The sequence below is a fragment of the Chlamydotis macqueenii genome, chromosome 1 (assembly GCF_036417535.1).
Source record: "Chlamydotis macqueenii isolate bChlMac1 chromosome 1, bChlMac1.mat, whole genome shotgun sequence".
Lineage (NCBI taxonomy): Eukaryota > Metazoa > Chordata > Aves > Otidiformes > Otididae > Chlamydotis > Chlamydotis macqueenii.
This window is the reverse complement of record NC_141556.1, coordinates 99,146,513-99,164,168: the sequence shown is the minus strand read 5'-3', so window position 1 is coordinate 99,164,168 and position 17,656 is coordinate 99,146,513. Positions and strand designations below refer to the sequence as shown.

Here is a 17,656-nt window from a genome sequence, read left to right as displayed (position 1 = left end):
TGTTCTTTTCTATAAGACTACTATACTACCATCATATAGAAGATATACAAGGAGTGTTTTGAGGTATAACTTCAGATCAAAGAGACTTTTAGGCTTCTACTAGTCAATGAGAAAGGTGCTCTAAGCCACATTCTGGAAGAGTCTTCCCACCTCTTTCCATGTGCAGAGCCTAGTTCCCTCTAGCATCTGAGTGCTTTACTTTTTAAACAAAACTGTAGATATCGTCACGGTTTCAGAAGACAAAGAAGTCAAGAGTGTCTTAGAATGCTTACCTGACATTCTGATCTTATCAGAAGAAAAAGCTGTACTGTTCTATACTGCATTTGTTTGCCAAATGTTTTACAGTTTAAACTTGCCCTACACATAAAATAGACATTAATCTTGAATATAAATGCCTTTGTTTAAAACTTCAGGTAGATGAATACCTGAAAGAATAAGCACCATTTTATTCCCCTCTTATTGGCACTGGACTTGGCTGACTGTGATTACTCACACTGAGATTGGCTAGAGCGTTAGGATTAATCGTAGTTTTACATACTGTTCTAGGCCTTTCAGTTGCCACAAATATTTAGAACTTCTTTTACAGTTTTCCTGAGAATGTCGTCTTAAAAGCTTCATATCCCCAGTAAGAGTTCTCAGAAATATTAATTCAGTGCTATTCCAGCAGGAATTGTGGTGTGGATTTCATGAACATTTATTTCCAAAGCTCAAATAGGCCAATTACATTCAAGAAACAGTCAGACAGAAACATTTTCTATTAATTTGTTACTTAATCCCTTAGTAAATTGTTACTTTTTATTCCAGATAAATGATTCTAGTAGTACTAGAGATTGTTTAGCTATGAGTAAGTTGTACATCAATATTGATAGAGAAAATAGAAGGGTTTTTTTTTTTTTTTATAATTAAATCTTTTCAAGACACAGCACAGGCCCCTTTCACTTCTAACACCTGATCAGGTTTAGATTCAAGACAACTTTAATGATGAATCATGGCAGGTCCCTAGTTGGTGGGTGTCACAGGTCCTTGGTGAGAGGAAAGTGCCTGATGAAAGATTTGAATTCTTGATTCAAATACTAAATATTTAAATATTAGTTGCAATCCACCAGAACTGTGTTTCAACCTGAATTATCCTCTAACAGCTTAAATAAATGGACAGTTCAAGCAAAAATAAAAACATACCCCTTCATTTGTACATACGTATTCAAGTTTAAAAAAAGAAAAAACAGAGGTAAGCCATTGCTTTAAAAAAAGACAAAGGACAGGCTAACAGCCGACAATAGGAGTTGCTTCATGAACTATCACAATGCATTGACAGCTTTTTTTATCCTCTGCCATTTTCAGGCTGTTACTGCGTGTATCCCACTGAATCTTGAAAAGAATTATGAACTGCTTTACCTCGCAGAGCAATTTACCGGAATTCCCGTTCTGTACTTAAAGTTTAAATTGCCAAATGTCACAAGGTAAGCATTTGCTATTGATAAAAGTATGCATTGACATTATGGACATTTGTTTCTATTAATTTTCTGAGGGTTTAGAAAGAGTGCATTGCATGCATAAATTATACCACTGTCTCCCCACTGGTTAAGATAGCTTTATATAAAGAGTGAATTAACTTGAGTTCCTACATATACTAGCACTTAGAGGAAGCTGGAGTCACTTGAAAGTAGACTGGCAGGAGTGACGTGTGTGGAGTCAGTTTACAGCATCTCTTATTGGTCGTACCATGTCCTTGAGCCACCTCATCAGTACAGACGGCAGCTCTCTTACATGGCAAAACTAGAAGGTCAGCAAATTTCTTCCAGATATCTCAGAAGCAGGTAGCAGGCAGTAGCAGCTGTATCCTGGCCAGCAAACACTGCACAGCTAGGTCAAGACATGCACCATTGGCATTCAGATCCTATCACATCTATGAATAACAGAGTTGGACTCTTCCAGCCGTGACAGTCCTGGTTACCAGTGCTGTTGCAGGGAGAGGTATATGGCCTGGGAGAAAGAGTTCAAAGAGATCCAGACTTGGATGGGCAAAAAAGGAAGAGGATTGAGGGCAGAAGTTTAATAGGCAGTTGCTCCTCTTGTTTTGTGGGCAAGAGAGCAAAAAGATTGGTGCTTCCTTGTGACAGAAGCTTACTCTTCCCCTGAAGGAAAGAGCAAGGGCTATGGAAGGTGGGAGGCAGTGATACAGATACAGGAAGGCATTTAAAATTCTCAGCATCCTCAAAAATTATCTTTCAGATGTTATAGGAAAATAATTACTGTACAGCTTCCACTTATATACGGGAATGGCTTTTGTTTGGATGTTGCTGCTGCTTCGCTTCTGCTCTGGGTAGAAGCTGTGACATGCTACACGTGTGCTGCTGAGAAACAAAACCAGTCCAGTGCTTCCCACCCCACCCCAATGCTTCCTTTCACAGGGTATTCCAAGGACACCGATAGAGCACAGTACTTTGTCTAGAGTGTCATCTGTATGATTTCCTTTGCAGCTGTCAGAACAATTGCTAATCTTATTGACCCCTTTACTACTCTTGGTCTTCTTCACTGCAGCAGCTGAAATTGCAGTGTTCCTTGACTTACTGACCAAACAATTTGAGGGTAACAGCAGCAGCAGCTGTTGAGCTGCTGATCCCCAGAGCCTCAGAACCTTACAGAAAGACATAGAATCATAGAATGGTTAGGGTTGGAAGGGACCTTCAAAGGTCATCTAGTCCAGCCCCCCTGCAAGGAGCAGGGACATCCCTGACTAGGTCAGGTTGCTCAGAGCCTCATCCAGCCTAGCCTTGAACGTTTCCAGGGATGGGGCCTCCACCACCTTTCTGGGCAACCTGTTCCAGTGTTCTATAACTCGCATCGTAAAAAATTTTTTTCTAATTTCTAATCTAAATCTACCCCCCTCTATTTTAAAACCATTACCTCTCGTCCTATCGCAACAGGCCCTACTAAACAGCCTTTCCCCATCTTTCTTGTAGGCCCCCTTGAGGTACTGGAAGACCGCTATCAGGTCTCCCCGGAGCCTCCTCTTCTGCAGGCTGAACAGCCCCAACTCTCTCAGCCTGTCCTCATAAGAGAGGTGCTCCAGCCCTTTTATCATCTTTGTGGCCCTCCTCTGGACCTTCTCCAACTGGTCCATGTCCTTCTTGTGCTGGGGGCTCCAGAACTGGACACAGTACTCCAGGTGGGGTCTCACCAGGGCAGAGTAGAGGGGGAGAATCAAGAACTTTTTCCTCTGGCGCTATTCCGAGTTGACCAGGCATTAAGGCTTTCCTGGAAGACCCTTCCAAAATGGTCAATGTTTGAAGCTATCTTAATAGTCTCTCTGTAAATGCAGAATGATTTTTCTGTGGGTCTGCGTGAGAGACAATGACATCTAGTGGACAAAGAACAAGACAGAGTGAAAGCAACTGGAGTTCTTAATTGCGACTCCCTTGTTTCTTTTGTTGCCCTCAGCAAATCTGAACTTGCCAATGTTTTGTTTTTTCCTTTCATCCTTAATTTATTTTATCTAGACCAAAAGTTCTAGGAGACAAGGATGTATTTTTGCTACACTTGGACTCTCTGTCTTCCACTGTACTGGTACTATAATGTATACCATAATCTTGCTACATACACATGTTCAACCAGCTGCCAAAATCCAGACAACAAATCCTCAAATTAGAGAATGGCATGTAGAAGGCAGCAGTAACCAAAACAAATTGCTAGGTTATAATTGTTGTAGGATAACACTTGGCAACCTTGTTGTACTGAAGCACATCACAGATCATGTGTTTTTTCCACATCGCATCTCCATGAAATGCAACAGGAATATTACGTCTGTCTTCTTACTCGAAGGGATGTCATAACCTTCACATGTAAATCTCATAGATGATTTGGGAACTGAACCAAGGCTCTTTCAAATCCCATCTTAGGGCATTAATCTCAAAACTTTTAACTAGATTGGATGAACAAGGCTTACAGTAGATTCTGCTTTTAACTGATTTTGTGCAAATATGACAACTGCTCAGATACAGAGTTACCAAAAGGTTAATATCTATGAACTTTTTTTTTTTTTTTTTTTTTTTTACCCTATTAGTGAGTTGCCCTGGGCTATACAGTATTTCATGTTTCGGGTCTTCTCATTAAGATTCCTTCTTCACTACTCAGATTTACAGCAGAATTTGATTTCCGGACATATGATGCAGAGGGAGTTATACTGTATGCAGAATCCTTTGACAGTACAGCATGGATCTTGCTTGCTCTTCGTGATGGGAAGATTGAAATTCAATTCAAGAATGAATTTGGAACAAAAGTCACCAGTGGGGGGAAAGCCATTAATGATGGACTGTGGCATATAGTAAGCTGGGTTTTCCTCTCCCCTTTCCTTCCTTTAACCCACTATGGGAATGTTCTGTCTTGATAAGTGAAATAGGGAGAAACTAAGCAGCTATTAAAAAGGATTAAAATGATGCCCTCGAATCCCAGATTTAAAAATCAACCAAGAAATGCACAAGAATGCCTTACATCTGGGAAATCGTGGCACCTGTTTACAATTGAGAAAGAGGTAATTACCACTAGCTCGCAACATAAGAATTATTCTTTGTAATCATGAAAAAGGAAGCAGCAGAATATTTTAAAGTGTGATTGCATGGTCAAGTGCATGGCTATTACTTTTTCTAGAGAGCAAGTTTTACATTTGCTAGACCAGAAGTCCATCTTATTCTTCAAGTTTGCATACCTAAGATGAAAGGCCTTGCTCACTTACGCTGTCTATAAATCACATCACATTATTAATATCAGTTAGGTTTTGCTTTTTTTTGTTTTTAAAAGGGGGGCAAGAGAAGCTAGGATTCTGCATAGACCACCTGTTTCAGTTCAGTACAAGTTCTTTGAGATTAAAAATCTACTTTGATGCCTAATAATAGTGGCAGCAAGCATTGAACTTGCTCGTATTTTGTCTACATCCCCTCTGAAGATTCAGTCCTCTGTAGCAGGTTGCAGAGACCTGGAGAACTGTATGCCAAATGGAGATTGGATATAGAGCAATTGCAGAAATCAGCTTCTTGCAAACTCTGTAGTGCAAAAGCAAACTAATCAGCTGCATGAGTATTCCCAGGGGTAGGAAGGGGGTGGAATAGATATGGACCTATTTTACAAGTTAAAAGTTTAGAGAAACATTAGCAACACTTTGTACAGATATATGTAATTAGTATTTAAAATATTCTACCTGTTTGTGTGTGTATATATATATAAATTATTCTTACTTACTTCTAGATATCAGTTGAAGAACTAGAACACAGCATCAGTGTAAAAATAGCTAAAGAAGCCGTGATGAGTATTAACAGCCCAGGAACACTTTTTAAACAATCACAGGGTTTCTTGGAAACTAAGGTGTACATCGCAGGGTTACCTCGCAAAGTGGGCAACACTCTTGTTAAACAGGTAACTAAACAAGAGTCATGTTAGTTAATACCGTTTTGTTATTTGTTTGCTTTTGTATTGTTTACTTAGTAGTCACAGAGGAAGGAAGAGTGGCTTGGAATCCATTTAGAAAATGAAAATCAAGTTATTAAACCATTGTTTTGAGAATGAACATGCATGAAGCTTTGTAGTCTGTCTTCACTTAGGTTTCAGTTCTGAAAACACAGCACTTACAGGATTCTGTAGCTTGTTTTCTAATATAGCTTTAAGATTCCTTACATCACCACCATTTCTACTGCGAAAGCATTTCAGGGTGATTTATATTTCTGGTGCTGGCTTTCGCTGGGCTCTGAATAGGTACGGAATTCACTGTGCAGGCTGCACAATAAGCCTTCATTTTTAATAGGTTTTATAATAACCCAGGCTAGACAAGGCCCATGATTGTTTCAGTCTTCCATCCTCAACAGCTCACTCTTATGCTCAGGATGGGTAGAGAGAAGTTGTTGCGATTGACTGCTTCTCGGTCCAGGAGCCTTCAGACTAATTGGCAGTCTAAACAGAGAGGCAAAAAGTAACTGTGCAGTAGAGGCTACATTTTTTTTTAATTAAAAAAATCCATTTTTACTCAAAAGTGAAGCAGAGAGAAGAAAAAAAGTGAAGCAATACTACATCCCCTTAACCAATAGAAAATAATTGCAGAAATTCCTATGTGCTTTGGTACAAGGAGAAGATGAAACGTTGAACAAGGAACAGTGCTAGTGATCATTGTCTTTAAGCTATAGAAAAGCTGTTGTGACCTAAACAAAAGGAGAGCATGAGCTTTAAAAACTGAAGCAATTTATTTTGTACAGATCACTGGCATCAAAATGGAAAATGTTATTAAATGAGAAATACCTTTTGAAGGCTGAGGTACTGAATGCATGCCTTTTGTTTTCTCTAATCTATAGCGTTGGTAAGGCTGTTACTGGCTACCCAGAAAAAAGTTGGTATGTAAAGAAATGCCTTGTTATTAACATTTTTGAAACAACTTTGAATGCAAACACTAGTGCTGTAATTCTTCTACAGATTAACCCTCGGCTAGATGGGTGCATTCGTGCCTGGAACCTGATGAATCAGGGACATTCAGGTGTAAAAGAAGTTATTCAAGAAAAACAAAGCAAACACTGTTTAGTGGGAGTGGGGAGAGGATCCTACTACCCTGGCACTGGAATGGCAAAGTTTCAGATAAACTATAGTGAGTATTTTTCTGTCTATTCCTATGGTTTTTTTTGCTTCACTGGTGATGGAACTGATGAATTGTTAAAGAAAAAGAAAGAAAGAGAGAGACACAAAATAAGTTATACACCACTACATCCAGCAACAATTCCCATAACTTCTGTTAGAAATTTGCTTGAATGAGAATTCTGATCCCATTGGTGTAGTCCGTTTATTTCTGAAGTGCTTTAGGTTAGGAAGCGTATTTGCAAAGGATGGGCACTGTTGAAGACATTCACTTCCCAAAGATCTAATTCTGTCCCGTGTTTATCAGTGGGGTAAATTATCATATTACTGAGAGAAAAAGATGACTGGGGATGGAGAAAAGGATCGCTGCTAGTTTTGTATATGCGATCCTGCTTCGAAACGAACTTCCTATCTAGAGGTTCCTTTTATCTCCTTCCTGAACCCAGAACTTTGTTTCCTGACCTCCTGCCCTAGTTTCAGAATTGCCAATCCAGGATCTCCTTGTGTACATCTGAGAGCCCCAAATGAGACATTTCTTGAGCATCATCCCAAATCCTGTTGTCATTATACTCTTCCCCATCTCAAATGCAATGCTACCCTTCAGCCCTGCTTTGAGCCCCAGTCCTTTTCATCCCAGGACTTGCTATTCTTTCCCAGGTCTTTTCTTTAAATTCCCTAACTCACTTCAGAAAATTTCTCCAGCTTTTTATATTCTATGCTTCCAACCAGTTTATATCAGAGTTTCCGACGCCACACAAGTTTCCTCCACTTTCCTCCCATTCATTAACTAACATCATGCTGCCATGACTCCTCCTGACCTTTGTGTTTGGAGCTGCTGCCATGACTTCACCCCCTCTCCTTTCTGTTCTCACCTCCCCACACACTCCTAAGTCAGAGAGGCTGCCCACACCTACTGCTGCCCTCCTATGAGCTGCTACAGCACACTTTCTCCCTGCCCATTTGGCTTTGTTTAGGAATATGACCTCGCCTCATGTTTTAGGAACATGAGCTGGGGAAGAGACACCAGAAGAAAAGATACAAAAGATGACAAATGCCTTTTTAAATAGTAATTTTTATATTAGTTTCACTATGAATGCATCATATGAAATTATATTTGCACTATCTGCATATTCACTTTATGTACCTGCATATTCATATTTTAATAGTGGAACTGCTTTGGAATGTGAAGTGTACAAGAACTGCCAATCTTCTACTGAGAGTCAGCAGTTTATGAGTAAATTAGGTTTTTGGGTTTAATTTTGAACTGACCTCTAATGAATGTGGCACCTGTTCCATATTATAATGGAGAAAGCAGCAAAAAAAAAATCCAATAAGCATAGAAGATTAGGGAGGATGAAGGATTAAAGTTTTTCTTTTAGACTTAAAATTTTTTATAAAGGTCTGAAGTTCACAGTTTTTTTCTGGAGATTAGTACTAATTTGTCTACAGTGGGAACAGATTGAATACTAATTATTAACACCATATTAATTTTTCATTAGCAGATGGACTTATTAATTTTAATTTTTTTTTTTAAAACAGATAATCTTGACAGTGCTGAAGATTGGCTAATAAATGTGACTCTGACTATCCGCCCATCCGCAGACACTGGTGTTATGTTTGCCTTGGTTTCTAACGAAACAGTGCCTCTTGCTTTGTCCATAGTGGACTCTAACTCCTCTGACTCACAGGTGATCTTACAGTTACCATAGCAGCTGATATGCATATAAGTTACACCGCCTAGTTTTGTCTCATTTAACTTACTACTCCATTTGTGAAAAATCAAACTAAAAAAAAGCTACTCACGCTTACTTGCAGTGGAGCTGGTAGGCTGAATTAATATTTTGAAAAGCACTTTGATCATTTAGCGATGTGCAGAAAACGTATTAATATTAATGATTGCTACAGCGGAGACTAAACACTAAGCGCTCTTACATCAGGTACTACCCATTACATCATGTCTTCTTTAACCTTTCCTTCCAAATGCATAAAGCAGAAAGGGGAATATGGCAGAAGTGGGATGATGATATTGTAGTAATTTCATCATAGCAGTTCCAGTTTATAAACAGATCTTTTTGTCCTTAAGTTTCCATTTACACCTGTTTACATCAGACATCACAAGATAGAGCATGATTATACACCAATGGCTAATCCATGCTTTTGCCTGCAATAAGGACCTGTAGCGAACACTTGGTTAGCTTTGAAGCTGTAGCAGTACTCCTTTTGCGTTTAAGAGAAACAAAATTTCACCTCAGAACCGTAGCCAAAGATTTTTTACAGTGAACATTCTCACTTATAAATTTAAGAATATGAATGAATGGCATTCGTCACCAAAGGCGATGGTTATACATCAACTCTGACAACTTTCCCAGCTTAAGGTACCTGTTTTTAAAATGTGGCTCTAACATTTCCTTTTCTTCTACTTCCCAGTATAAAATGCATCAGAACTAAGTATACTTGTGTGTGAAAGTTACATGTGACCTACCATTCTTCCATTTAGAAAATCATTGTGACCATTGGAAACATCACTGTTGCGCATCTGGAATCCAAGAAGTTATGTACACCCAGAAGAGTGCTGGTTGCACTTCTAGTAACCAGACAGCAACTTGAACTGTCTGTTGATTCACAGATAGACAGAAGCAATTCAGAGCAACTGTCTATTCTGCATCAAGCAATGATGGCAAATGTTGTTACCTACTTGGGCGGCCTGCCAGGTGAATTATATTTATTTTTATTAATTTGATTGTTTGTACAAGCTTGATTATATTCAGCCCTACTGTACAAGAAAAAAACATTTCCCTCCCTCCCCAAGTGCTGCTTCTTTCATCTAGTCTATTGAGCTTTTGAGGGAGCCTGCTTTTCAACAGTAGCATTATTAGGCCCATTGACAGGCATGAGTCTCTCTAGAGGTTTGATTTTGGAAAAGGTCTTAATTTTTGAGCTGAGGAGGAGTATTTTGCATGTTTCTGAAATGCCACCAGCTGGCACAATTTAGTAACTGCATCAAGCATGTAAGAAAACCAGGCATTTGTAAGTAAATTAAGAATTAGAAGTGCAGAAGAAGTCAGGAATATGATTTCAGAAATTAAACTCTGGGCAATAGGTGATTGCCATTCTTTATGAGACAGAAAGTGTGTTGAAATAGCAAATACTTTGTTCAAAGCAAGCTGCAGGTGTATCCCCTGTCTTAAGATGTATGCAAGCATTATTTGGTACAGGAAGTGTACACATGCTTATCTATAAAATAGTTTGACTTCAGGGTGAATCATGAAGAAAAGTAGCATTGCCACCCATGAGGAATTTTCAAAGCCTAAGCTCCTCAAACTTGAAAAGTGGTAGGGGAAAAGACACCATGGTTACAATGTTACTACTGGCAGAGCTTTTCTGTATCCTTTATTAAGGTTATTTTAGGGAGAAAAAGTCAGAATTCCTAAGGAAACTCTAAGAGTCTGACCAACCTAGTCTTGAGTGGACATCCATTTTACACGTAGGCTGCAGTGTCATAGCACTGCCCCAGATCTAGCTGATCTTCATCTGCAGCGTTTCTTCTGCAGGAGACAAGGGTGCACAGGAGTAGAAAGAGGCGAGGAACTACATGTCCATCGGAGATAATCTCTTTAAACATTTTTTCCAAGGTAGTGTACACAGGGGAGGTTGGAATTATGATTCCACCCTCTAGACTTGCTTGTCAGAATAGAAATTGGGTGTTTAGGGCAGCACTGCAAGTACTACAGCCTCTGTCCGAAGCGATAATTGCCTCAGTATCCAGGCCCGTATGCTGGAACATAGCTTTTCTCTACAAGTTCTTCATATACTGCTAATCAAGGATGTAACAAGATTTGGAACGGCCTGCCCAGGGAGGTGGTGGAGTCTCCGTCCCTGGCAGTGTTCAAGAGGCGGCTTGATGAGAAGCTACAGGATATGGTTTAGTAGCTGTGGCAGCAATGGTAGTGGGAAGACGGTTGGACTAGATGATCTTATAGGTCCCATCCAACCATGTGATTCTATGATTCTATGATTAGGCACCAAATAGGACAATTTCTCCTCCAATTTTGTTTTTGAATGGATATGCAATATCGTGGAAACCAGATAACCAGGTGAATTCAATTCAAATTGAATGTGTAGAATGGTAAGAGTGCACTGATGGTACAGTACCATCACGTGCCACAATAGGTAAGGGCCAGTGTTTTTGTTATACCTCCTCACTTTTAAGAGAGAGACGAAGACAGTATTTACATAGAAGAGGTGAGTCAGTAGGTTAACTGAGCCATAGTAACTTGGCTAAGATTCCAGTTATTTTTTAGTCCTCTTCACCTTTGCGATGTTTACATGATTCTTTCTAGTATGTTGCCAGCCACAGGGTAGTTGGCATCTTAAGACCTAAGACCTTGGCTTATGTCATGCATCTCAAGTAGATAAGGAGCAAGTATTAGTTAGTTGCTGCTCCTTAAAAGTAAGTGTAATCTCTCAGTTTTAAAAGGTATCTTCAACATGCAAATTAAAAAAAAACCTCTGTATGCGTAAACAGTTTCTATTGAGAGGTCTCAAAAAAGCAACAAAAAAACCCCCATGTTATCCAAAGGAGCCTCTTCTACAACAGCCTCTGTTACCAAAGAGATAAAAAGTAATATAGGAAAACTGCTTTAGGTCCCTATGTACAGCCAGTTTGGCCTACACAGATTCATTTGCTCACTGTAACTCACCCATGAGAAGCATCTGGGATTACTAAACAGTATGGAAAGGTGGGTAAAGATCCCCACACTGACGTACAGTGCACAGAACTGCATGGTTGAAAGGCATCTAACAAAAAATACACATATCATGAAGACCAGAAGTCCCCATTTTGGATACATATTTCTTCAAACTAGTAACAGCGTTGGGAGTATGCCTCTTTGTTAATTAATTCAGCACAACCATTGCAGGCTAAATGAGACTTATGCAGTTCTATCATCAGCAGTGATTACCATCACTGGAGTAAAAAGAGCAGACAGGCACAATTCTACAAGACTGCTCTTGCAGTACCTCAGCTTACAGCAAAATAAAATCACAAGGAAGCAACAATTCTGTTCCCCAGACAATCAAGTCTGTCTTCTAGGAGGGACAGGATGATTACCATCTGAAAAAAAAAAAAATAAAAAAAGATGCTGCTCTTGAGATCAGCTTCTAGGCATCCGCATTCTAGTTGCTGAAGGTACTTGAGTCACGTGTCTACCTTGTACGAGTCCAGTTGCACCCTAAGCCCGCAGAGCAATGCTTGCTTGATTTTGTGCTTAACATATTGTTTCCTGGAAGCGTATCCATGATCTGATGTTGTCATAACCCAAACAATACCTAAATGAGCAAAAGATAAAGTTTTTTACAGAGAATTCACTTGGAAGAAGCAGTAAGGAAGCAGTAAAATGTGTGGCATTCCCAGGGGTCCCCTATCTGAGAACTTGCAGATTTCAATCCAGAATAGCTTTCTGGCAAAAGCAAGGTGGTTCTTTCTGTGACTTCTAATCCAATAAACATCTGTTTTTAGGTCAGGTCAAGAACAGTGGACTTCAGGAGACAACCTGTTGGTTCGTTGTTGTTAATATAGAAAATGCTACTATGAAAAACATTCATGTAGTTAGGTTTCTGGACAGGAATAGACTTCTAATGCATATTTCAATTTTTACTGACCTCTTTCAATTTTCTGACTTTATCTCAATCTTAAAGAAAAGGGAGAAGAACTCAAGCGTTTCCTGCCAGATTGCTCTTTTGTTCCCATGGTTGGCTAACGGATGGGGAGTGAAGTATTCCCTATGTTTTTGCTAATCTGAAAAACACGCAAAAATTTGCATGCCTTGGCCTAATAAACTGGATGTGTTTCTGTGCAGATGTTCCTCTGGGTGCTACGCTAGTAACTGCTTTTTATGATGGCTGCATGGAGGTGAAGGTCAACAACAGACAGCTGGATCTGGATGAAGCCATTTCTAAACACAATGACATTAGATCTCATTCGTGCCCACTGATTATGCAGTAACCATTCAATTCTTAATTTGACTTTTTTCTTTCAGATATAATTTGCGTAATCAATCTCATGCCATAATGAAGCCTGTATTATTTTATTCAACATGTGCCAGGAAAATAATAAAGTAGTTTTCCTGCCTTTTATATAGAATGGGGGAAAAAATCCCCTCTTTTTTCAGCTATAAAGAGACAATCAAGATGAAAATTCTGTAAAATGTTCTTTTATTCATATCAGTGATAAATCTTAAAGCCAGATTTATCTTCCGTGTTCATACTATGCCTTTGATACGTTTAGTTTGGAGAGGAAGTTCTGTTTAGAACCAATTTTATTTCTTATTTGTCATCTATCAACACAAAGTTACAAGTTGCAAAATTTGGTAATGTATTTGAATCTAAACAAAGCCAGTGTCATTAAACTTTTCCAAGTGTAACATACAAGGAAAAATCTCTACAGGTTTTGTAATATGTGCTTTTGGTAAAGGAAAAGATATCCCAGAATCCAGAGCCCAAGCTCTCTGTGAATGTGTTTACAAGCTGTATTGATATTGGCAAAGCAACTTCAAAATGGAAACTTTTTTGTAAGTAGCTCAATTTTTGAAAATGGCTCTTGTTATACTCTACCAGCTTTAATTCTTCTATCTTAGGAACCCGGTTAACAGAGTTCTGCAGCAGCTCAGGTAATTTACTTTCAAAGTCAATTAAAATACACCCCAGGCAATTTTGCAAAATAGAGGAGATGGCTTGAAAGAAGGAGATGTGGTCTTCATCACTGGACGTCAAACGGGAATTTGCTAAGTAAGGCTGAGAAATTGCAGCAAACATTTCTTCCATTTGTGACAAATCTAGCAGTCCTCAATGTGACCACCCTCTAGTGGTCCATTATATTCCCTTTACTGAGGTCAACCTTGCATTCACAGAGACCTAGAAGAGATTTATTTGTGAGCCCTGTTGCAGCTGCTTTTCTGATGTATTCAAAAGCCTATATTTTGCCAGTAACAGAATGTAAAGCCATATTCTGCTCAGCTGACTTTAATGGAACAGGTAATTAGAAAAGTGTTGTCTTCCTCAGGTGTGCTCATTTCAAGCATTTCTAATATTTCTTTAGCATCATTTGTGTGTTCTTTCCACTTCCAGCCTCATTTTCACACAAGCAGAAGCCTCCCTGTGCAGCTCACCTAGTGGTTTTGTAATCCCAAACCAAATAAATAGCAAGAGAATTGTGATGTAGGTGATGATTATATGCTCTCATCCATCAACAAGAGAGACATTTATCTGCCAAGATTCTTGATCTGAGGTTTGCTTTCTTTGCTTGAGACACTGAAGTGGAAATATGTATACAAAAGGATGGATTGTGACAATATTCATTTTGAGGATTGCCTTTCTCCAGAGATATTCCCAGTGACATTAGCGAGGTTTCTTTCATTGTTGAGTACTAACATTAGTACATTGGGATTGCAGAATCTGAGCCCATCTTTCAACATTATTGCTTTGTTGGAGGTTATTGTTAACTTTACTTCCCATTCGTGGAATGTAGTACAGTATTTGCTCTGACCTTCACACCAGCCTGCCTCAGTACAGTCTCTGAATCTGTCCAGCACTGGTTCATACATAGCTGCTGATCAGCAGGAATACCATATGACTGACACCCAGGGGCTAATTGCCACTGAGCTGCTAGTTCACTTTTCTAGGATGGCATGTGGAAAAAAAAAAAAAAAAAAACAAACCAACTTTTATTTCTCCAGACTCCATGGAGGGGAAGTAACTGCACGAAAGCATCCCTCCCTACTCTCTTCCCATCCCAACATGCACATTCTTCATTTGGGCCCGAGCTGAAGAATAATTTGGCTGAAATAAGCAGGTTTAGCATGTAAGGCAGAGCTGAACTGGGACTCCTGACATCAAATACACATGTGATCACTTCATTTATAGTGTCTGAGCAGCACCCACTGAATTCTGGAAAGCCCTTGGGTCAGCCTCTGCCTTGTACAACAAACACAGACATGAGGAACATAAAGTGTCAGCAATACTATAAATGGCCTGTGTGAACAGGAGAAAAAGTTTGGGGTCTTTTATTTTTTTTAGGTTTCAGGTTTTTTTTTAAAGTGTAATAAATGGTATAGAGGTGAAATTAAATTAAAAAAAAATACCACACAGACACCATTTCTTTTTGTTTTCATGGAATAATATTTTAGGGTATTGTAGTTGTAATGAAACCTCTGCACTTTTTTTTTAATGTAAAAGTGCCTCCCTATTGTAAGAAATAAATAAAGCAGCATTTGCAAGTTTATTTTCATTTTAAGTTGTATTTGCATATCTTTGTCCATTTTCACAGTGCAAGATTTGTTCTAGTGGTTGAATGGCTTACGCAGGAGATTGTGATAATCTCCAGCATCAAAGAAAAAAATTATCTCAAATTAATATGCTATCCAAATAGGCAGCCATATTTTCTACATAGTTATTAAAGTTTATTAATTGATTAATATTGCCTGAGGAAATAAAGCTTTGCTTAAAACTATCTGTGGAAGAAAGGAGATCCATGAAAGTTATTGATTCCTATTGTCTGCTTCATCGGAAGTATTTCAATGTATTTTTAGACATAATCATTTCAGCAAGGGCTGCTCAGTGTTTATACAGAGTATAGCTGGACTTGCTCTGTGCTTTTTCAGCTCCTGTGCCCCAAGTAAGTGTTACAAATCAGTGTGGCCTAATTTCCTTGAAAATGAAATCTAGTCATGGAATTGGTTCTCATTTATACTAGAGCAGCTTCCTGCTTACATGCCTGATCAAAGCTTACTTTATGTGCTTTAATGCCTGCATGTCTCCAGCTGGAGATAACTGGCTAGATTGAGTGCAGACACCTTCGCTGTTGATATTCAAGATTAGCTCTAGAGCTGTCATCTTTAAAAAGAAAGAGAGGCCAAACTCATTTTCAGTCATTCCAGTCCCGTTTATCGCTGAACGTAGCACTGATGTTGGTCCTTCAGTGTCATACACACATGCTTAATATTTTGCTGCCTCAGCAGCCTTGTTATATCAAAATAACCTCCTTGATTTGGGAGCAATTTCATCTACCAAAAAGAATGGTTATGTACCAGAAAAATTAGGTACAAGGGAGATGGTAAGAGCTAATACCAAAGAGGTAAGCAATGCATCACTTTGTGAGTAAAAAGAGAACTGAGATATTTGGGCTCTGGTTTCATCCCACATTCTTTTCCTGACCACAGTCTTGCATCAGCAGTTCAGAGCGAAACGACCCTGGCTCCTGTCATTTTTAGATGGCTTATTACCTGGCATGCTGGTGCAAAAGTGCCAAGAAGACGGAAATGCTGTTGTACTATCATTGGAAATCAAAAGGAGCATCTACAGAAATCGCCATCCAGACTGCCTACAAAACCTTCACAGTAACAGGGTTTACCCTTCATGTTTTTAAAAAATGCTTCCTATCCACAAGTGACTGGACCCCCATTGTTACGCTGGGCACATCCTTCTGCTGTAAGGGTAGTTATATGTCCGGAGTACATGAATAAGCAGCTAAATCGTAAGCTAGCTCCAAGTAAGGGAACTAGTAAGTTGCTTGTAGACAAATCAATCTTACAGGAAATGCGATGCCATATAAAGCAGAAAGCACACACCACAGCCCCATCCCAAAGCAGTTCGGTGCATTTTGGGAAAGTCAGACATGCGAAAATACTTTTTAAAGTACTGTTTGCATAATAAACATTTTCATACGCAGACATTAACATAAAAGCATTCTATGTAGCAATCCGTGCCAGAAGATTTTCAAAGTATCATAGTGCTTTGTTCCTGCCTCTTCATTTTCAAAGCACCAAAAAGACAGAACCTCAGTCCACCTTGGTGCTCTGGCTCCTGTCTCGCGTAGCTGAGCACTTCAGGGGGGGACACGTACAATAACAAAACCCCTACCAAAACAAACACTAGCAAAAACAAAAATACCCCACCCACAAAACAACACACACCCCCCAAAAAACACAAGCCATTTTGATCCAACAGACGTTTTAACCTCCTTTCCTCTCTTCCACTCCACCCCCTCCAAACACATAAACAACTCTTCCAAAAAAAAAACATACCTCACTTTTTATCCTCACTTGACAATTTTATGTCATTCAGCATTGCAACAGTTTGTTCAAAATTCAGGGCTGTGTCCCCCCTCCCAAAGGCCAGCTTTATAAATGCAGATACTGGACCGGGCACACTTGCGCGTAAACTGAAGCTTAGACAAGGACGTGAGCTGCCCTTGAGTGTCTGTCGTTTGAAGAGTGACGGAAGGCATTGAAAGGACAAGACTCTGGTTTGTTATGCCAGACCTGCTATGCATCAAATCTCTTGCTCACCTTTCCTCATAAGAAAAATCAGTCCTTGAAGCACTTCTGGAAGTGATCTTGCTTTACTTTCACAAGCCTAAACAGTTCCATGCAAAGCAGTGCTTTGTTTCTTAATGCTCATTAAGAAGCTGTATTTCCCCTCCCTCTCATCCCCTGGGTTACGAGGTAAATAAAAAAACAACCCAACAATACACTTACTCTGCAGTTACAAAAAAGCCCTACAATTAACTTTTCTAGATACAGGACCAGAATCGGCCTCATTCTCTGACCTGGCCAAGCTTCCTCTGCTGAAGGCCCACCACAGTGCTGGTGGGGAAGCGCGTGCTAACAGCAATGCTGACGCTCACCACGAGTGAGCTGCAGAGGCGGAGAGGGCCACGGACTGGAGAGCCATGCTTCTAGAAGTTACTAGTGGTTTTATCTATGATAGCATAAAGAAGACATTAGTTTATAAAGGTAAAGTCTTAATTAATAGGGTGTAAGAAGACCACTGTAAGACACGTGCTAAGTTACATGTAAATTGCTACAAACTTGGGGTAGCACAGGAGATAGAGAATAAAAATGTCTTTGCTTAAAACAAACCCTAAGAAAGAACATTTTTATGTATAAAACAGGCACCATTTCTGATTGCCATTCAGCAGTAGCTTACCTTTCCAGGAAAGGCTTTTCCCTTCTTCAGTTTCTGGTATGATTCTCATCAACCAAAACACTGT

At 39.4% G+C, this 17,656-nt stretch overlaps 1 protein-coding gene across 2 annotated transcripts in view; it reads left to right on the top strand.

Moving 5' to 3' along the window:
• Nucleotides 1-13,823, top strand: part of PROS1 (protein S) — a 34,228-nt gene extending 20,405 nt beyond the window's left edge. The window contains exons 9-15 of one of the 2 annotated variants that reach the window (XM_086763065.1): nucleotides 1,342-1,460; nucleotides 4,135-4,324; nucleotides 5,242-5,409; nucleotides 6,454-6,622; nucleotides 8,149-8,297; nucleotides 9,107-9,320; nucleotides 12,468-13,823. In XM_086763065.1, the coding sequence (XP_086619191.1) occupies nucleotides 1,342-1,460; nucleotides 4,135-4,324; nucleotides 5,242-5,409; nucleotides 6,454-6,622; nucleotides 8,149-8,297; nucleotides 9,107-9,320; nucleotides 12,468-12,613 (1,155 nt within the window). In that variant the 3' untranslated portion in view covers nucleotides 12,614-13,823. The remainder of the gene's footprint in view (nucleotides 1-1,341; nucleotides 1,461-4,134; nucleotides 4,325-5,241; nucleotides 5,410-6,453; nucleotides 6,623-8,148; nucleotides 8,298-9,106; nucleotides 9,321-12,467) is intronic. The other variant, XR_015260652.1, reaches the window with a different exon arrangement.
• Nucleotides 13,824-17,656: the final 3,833 nt, after the last annotated feature.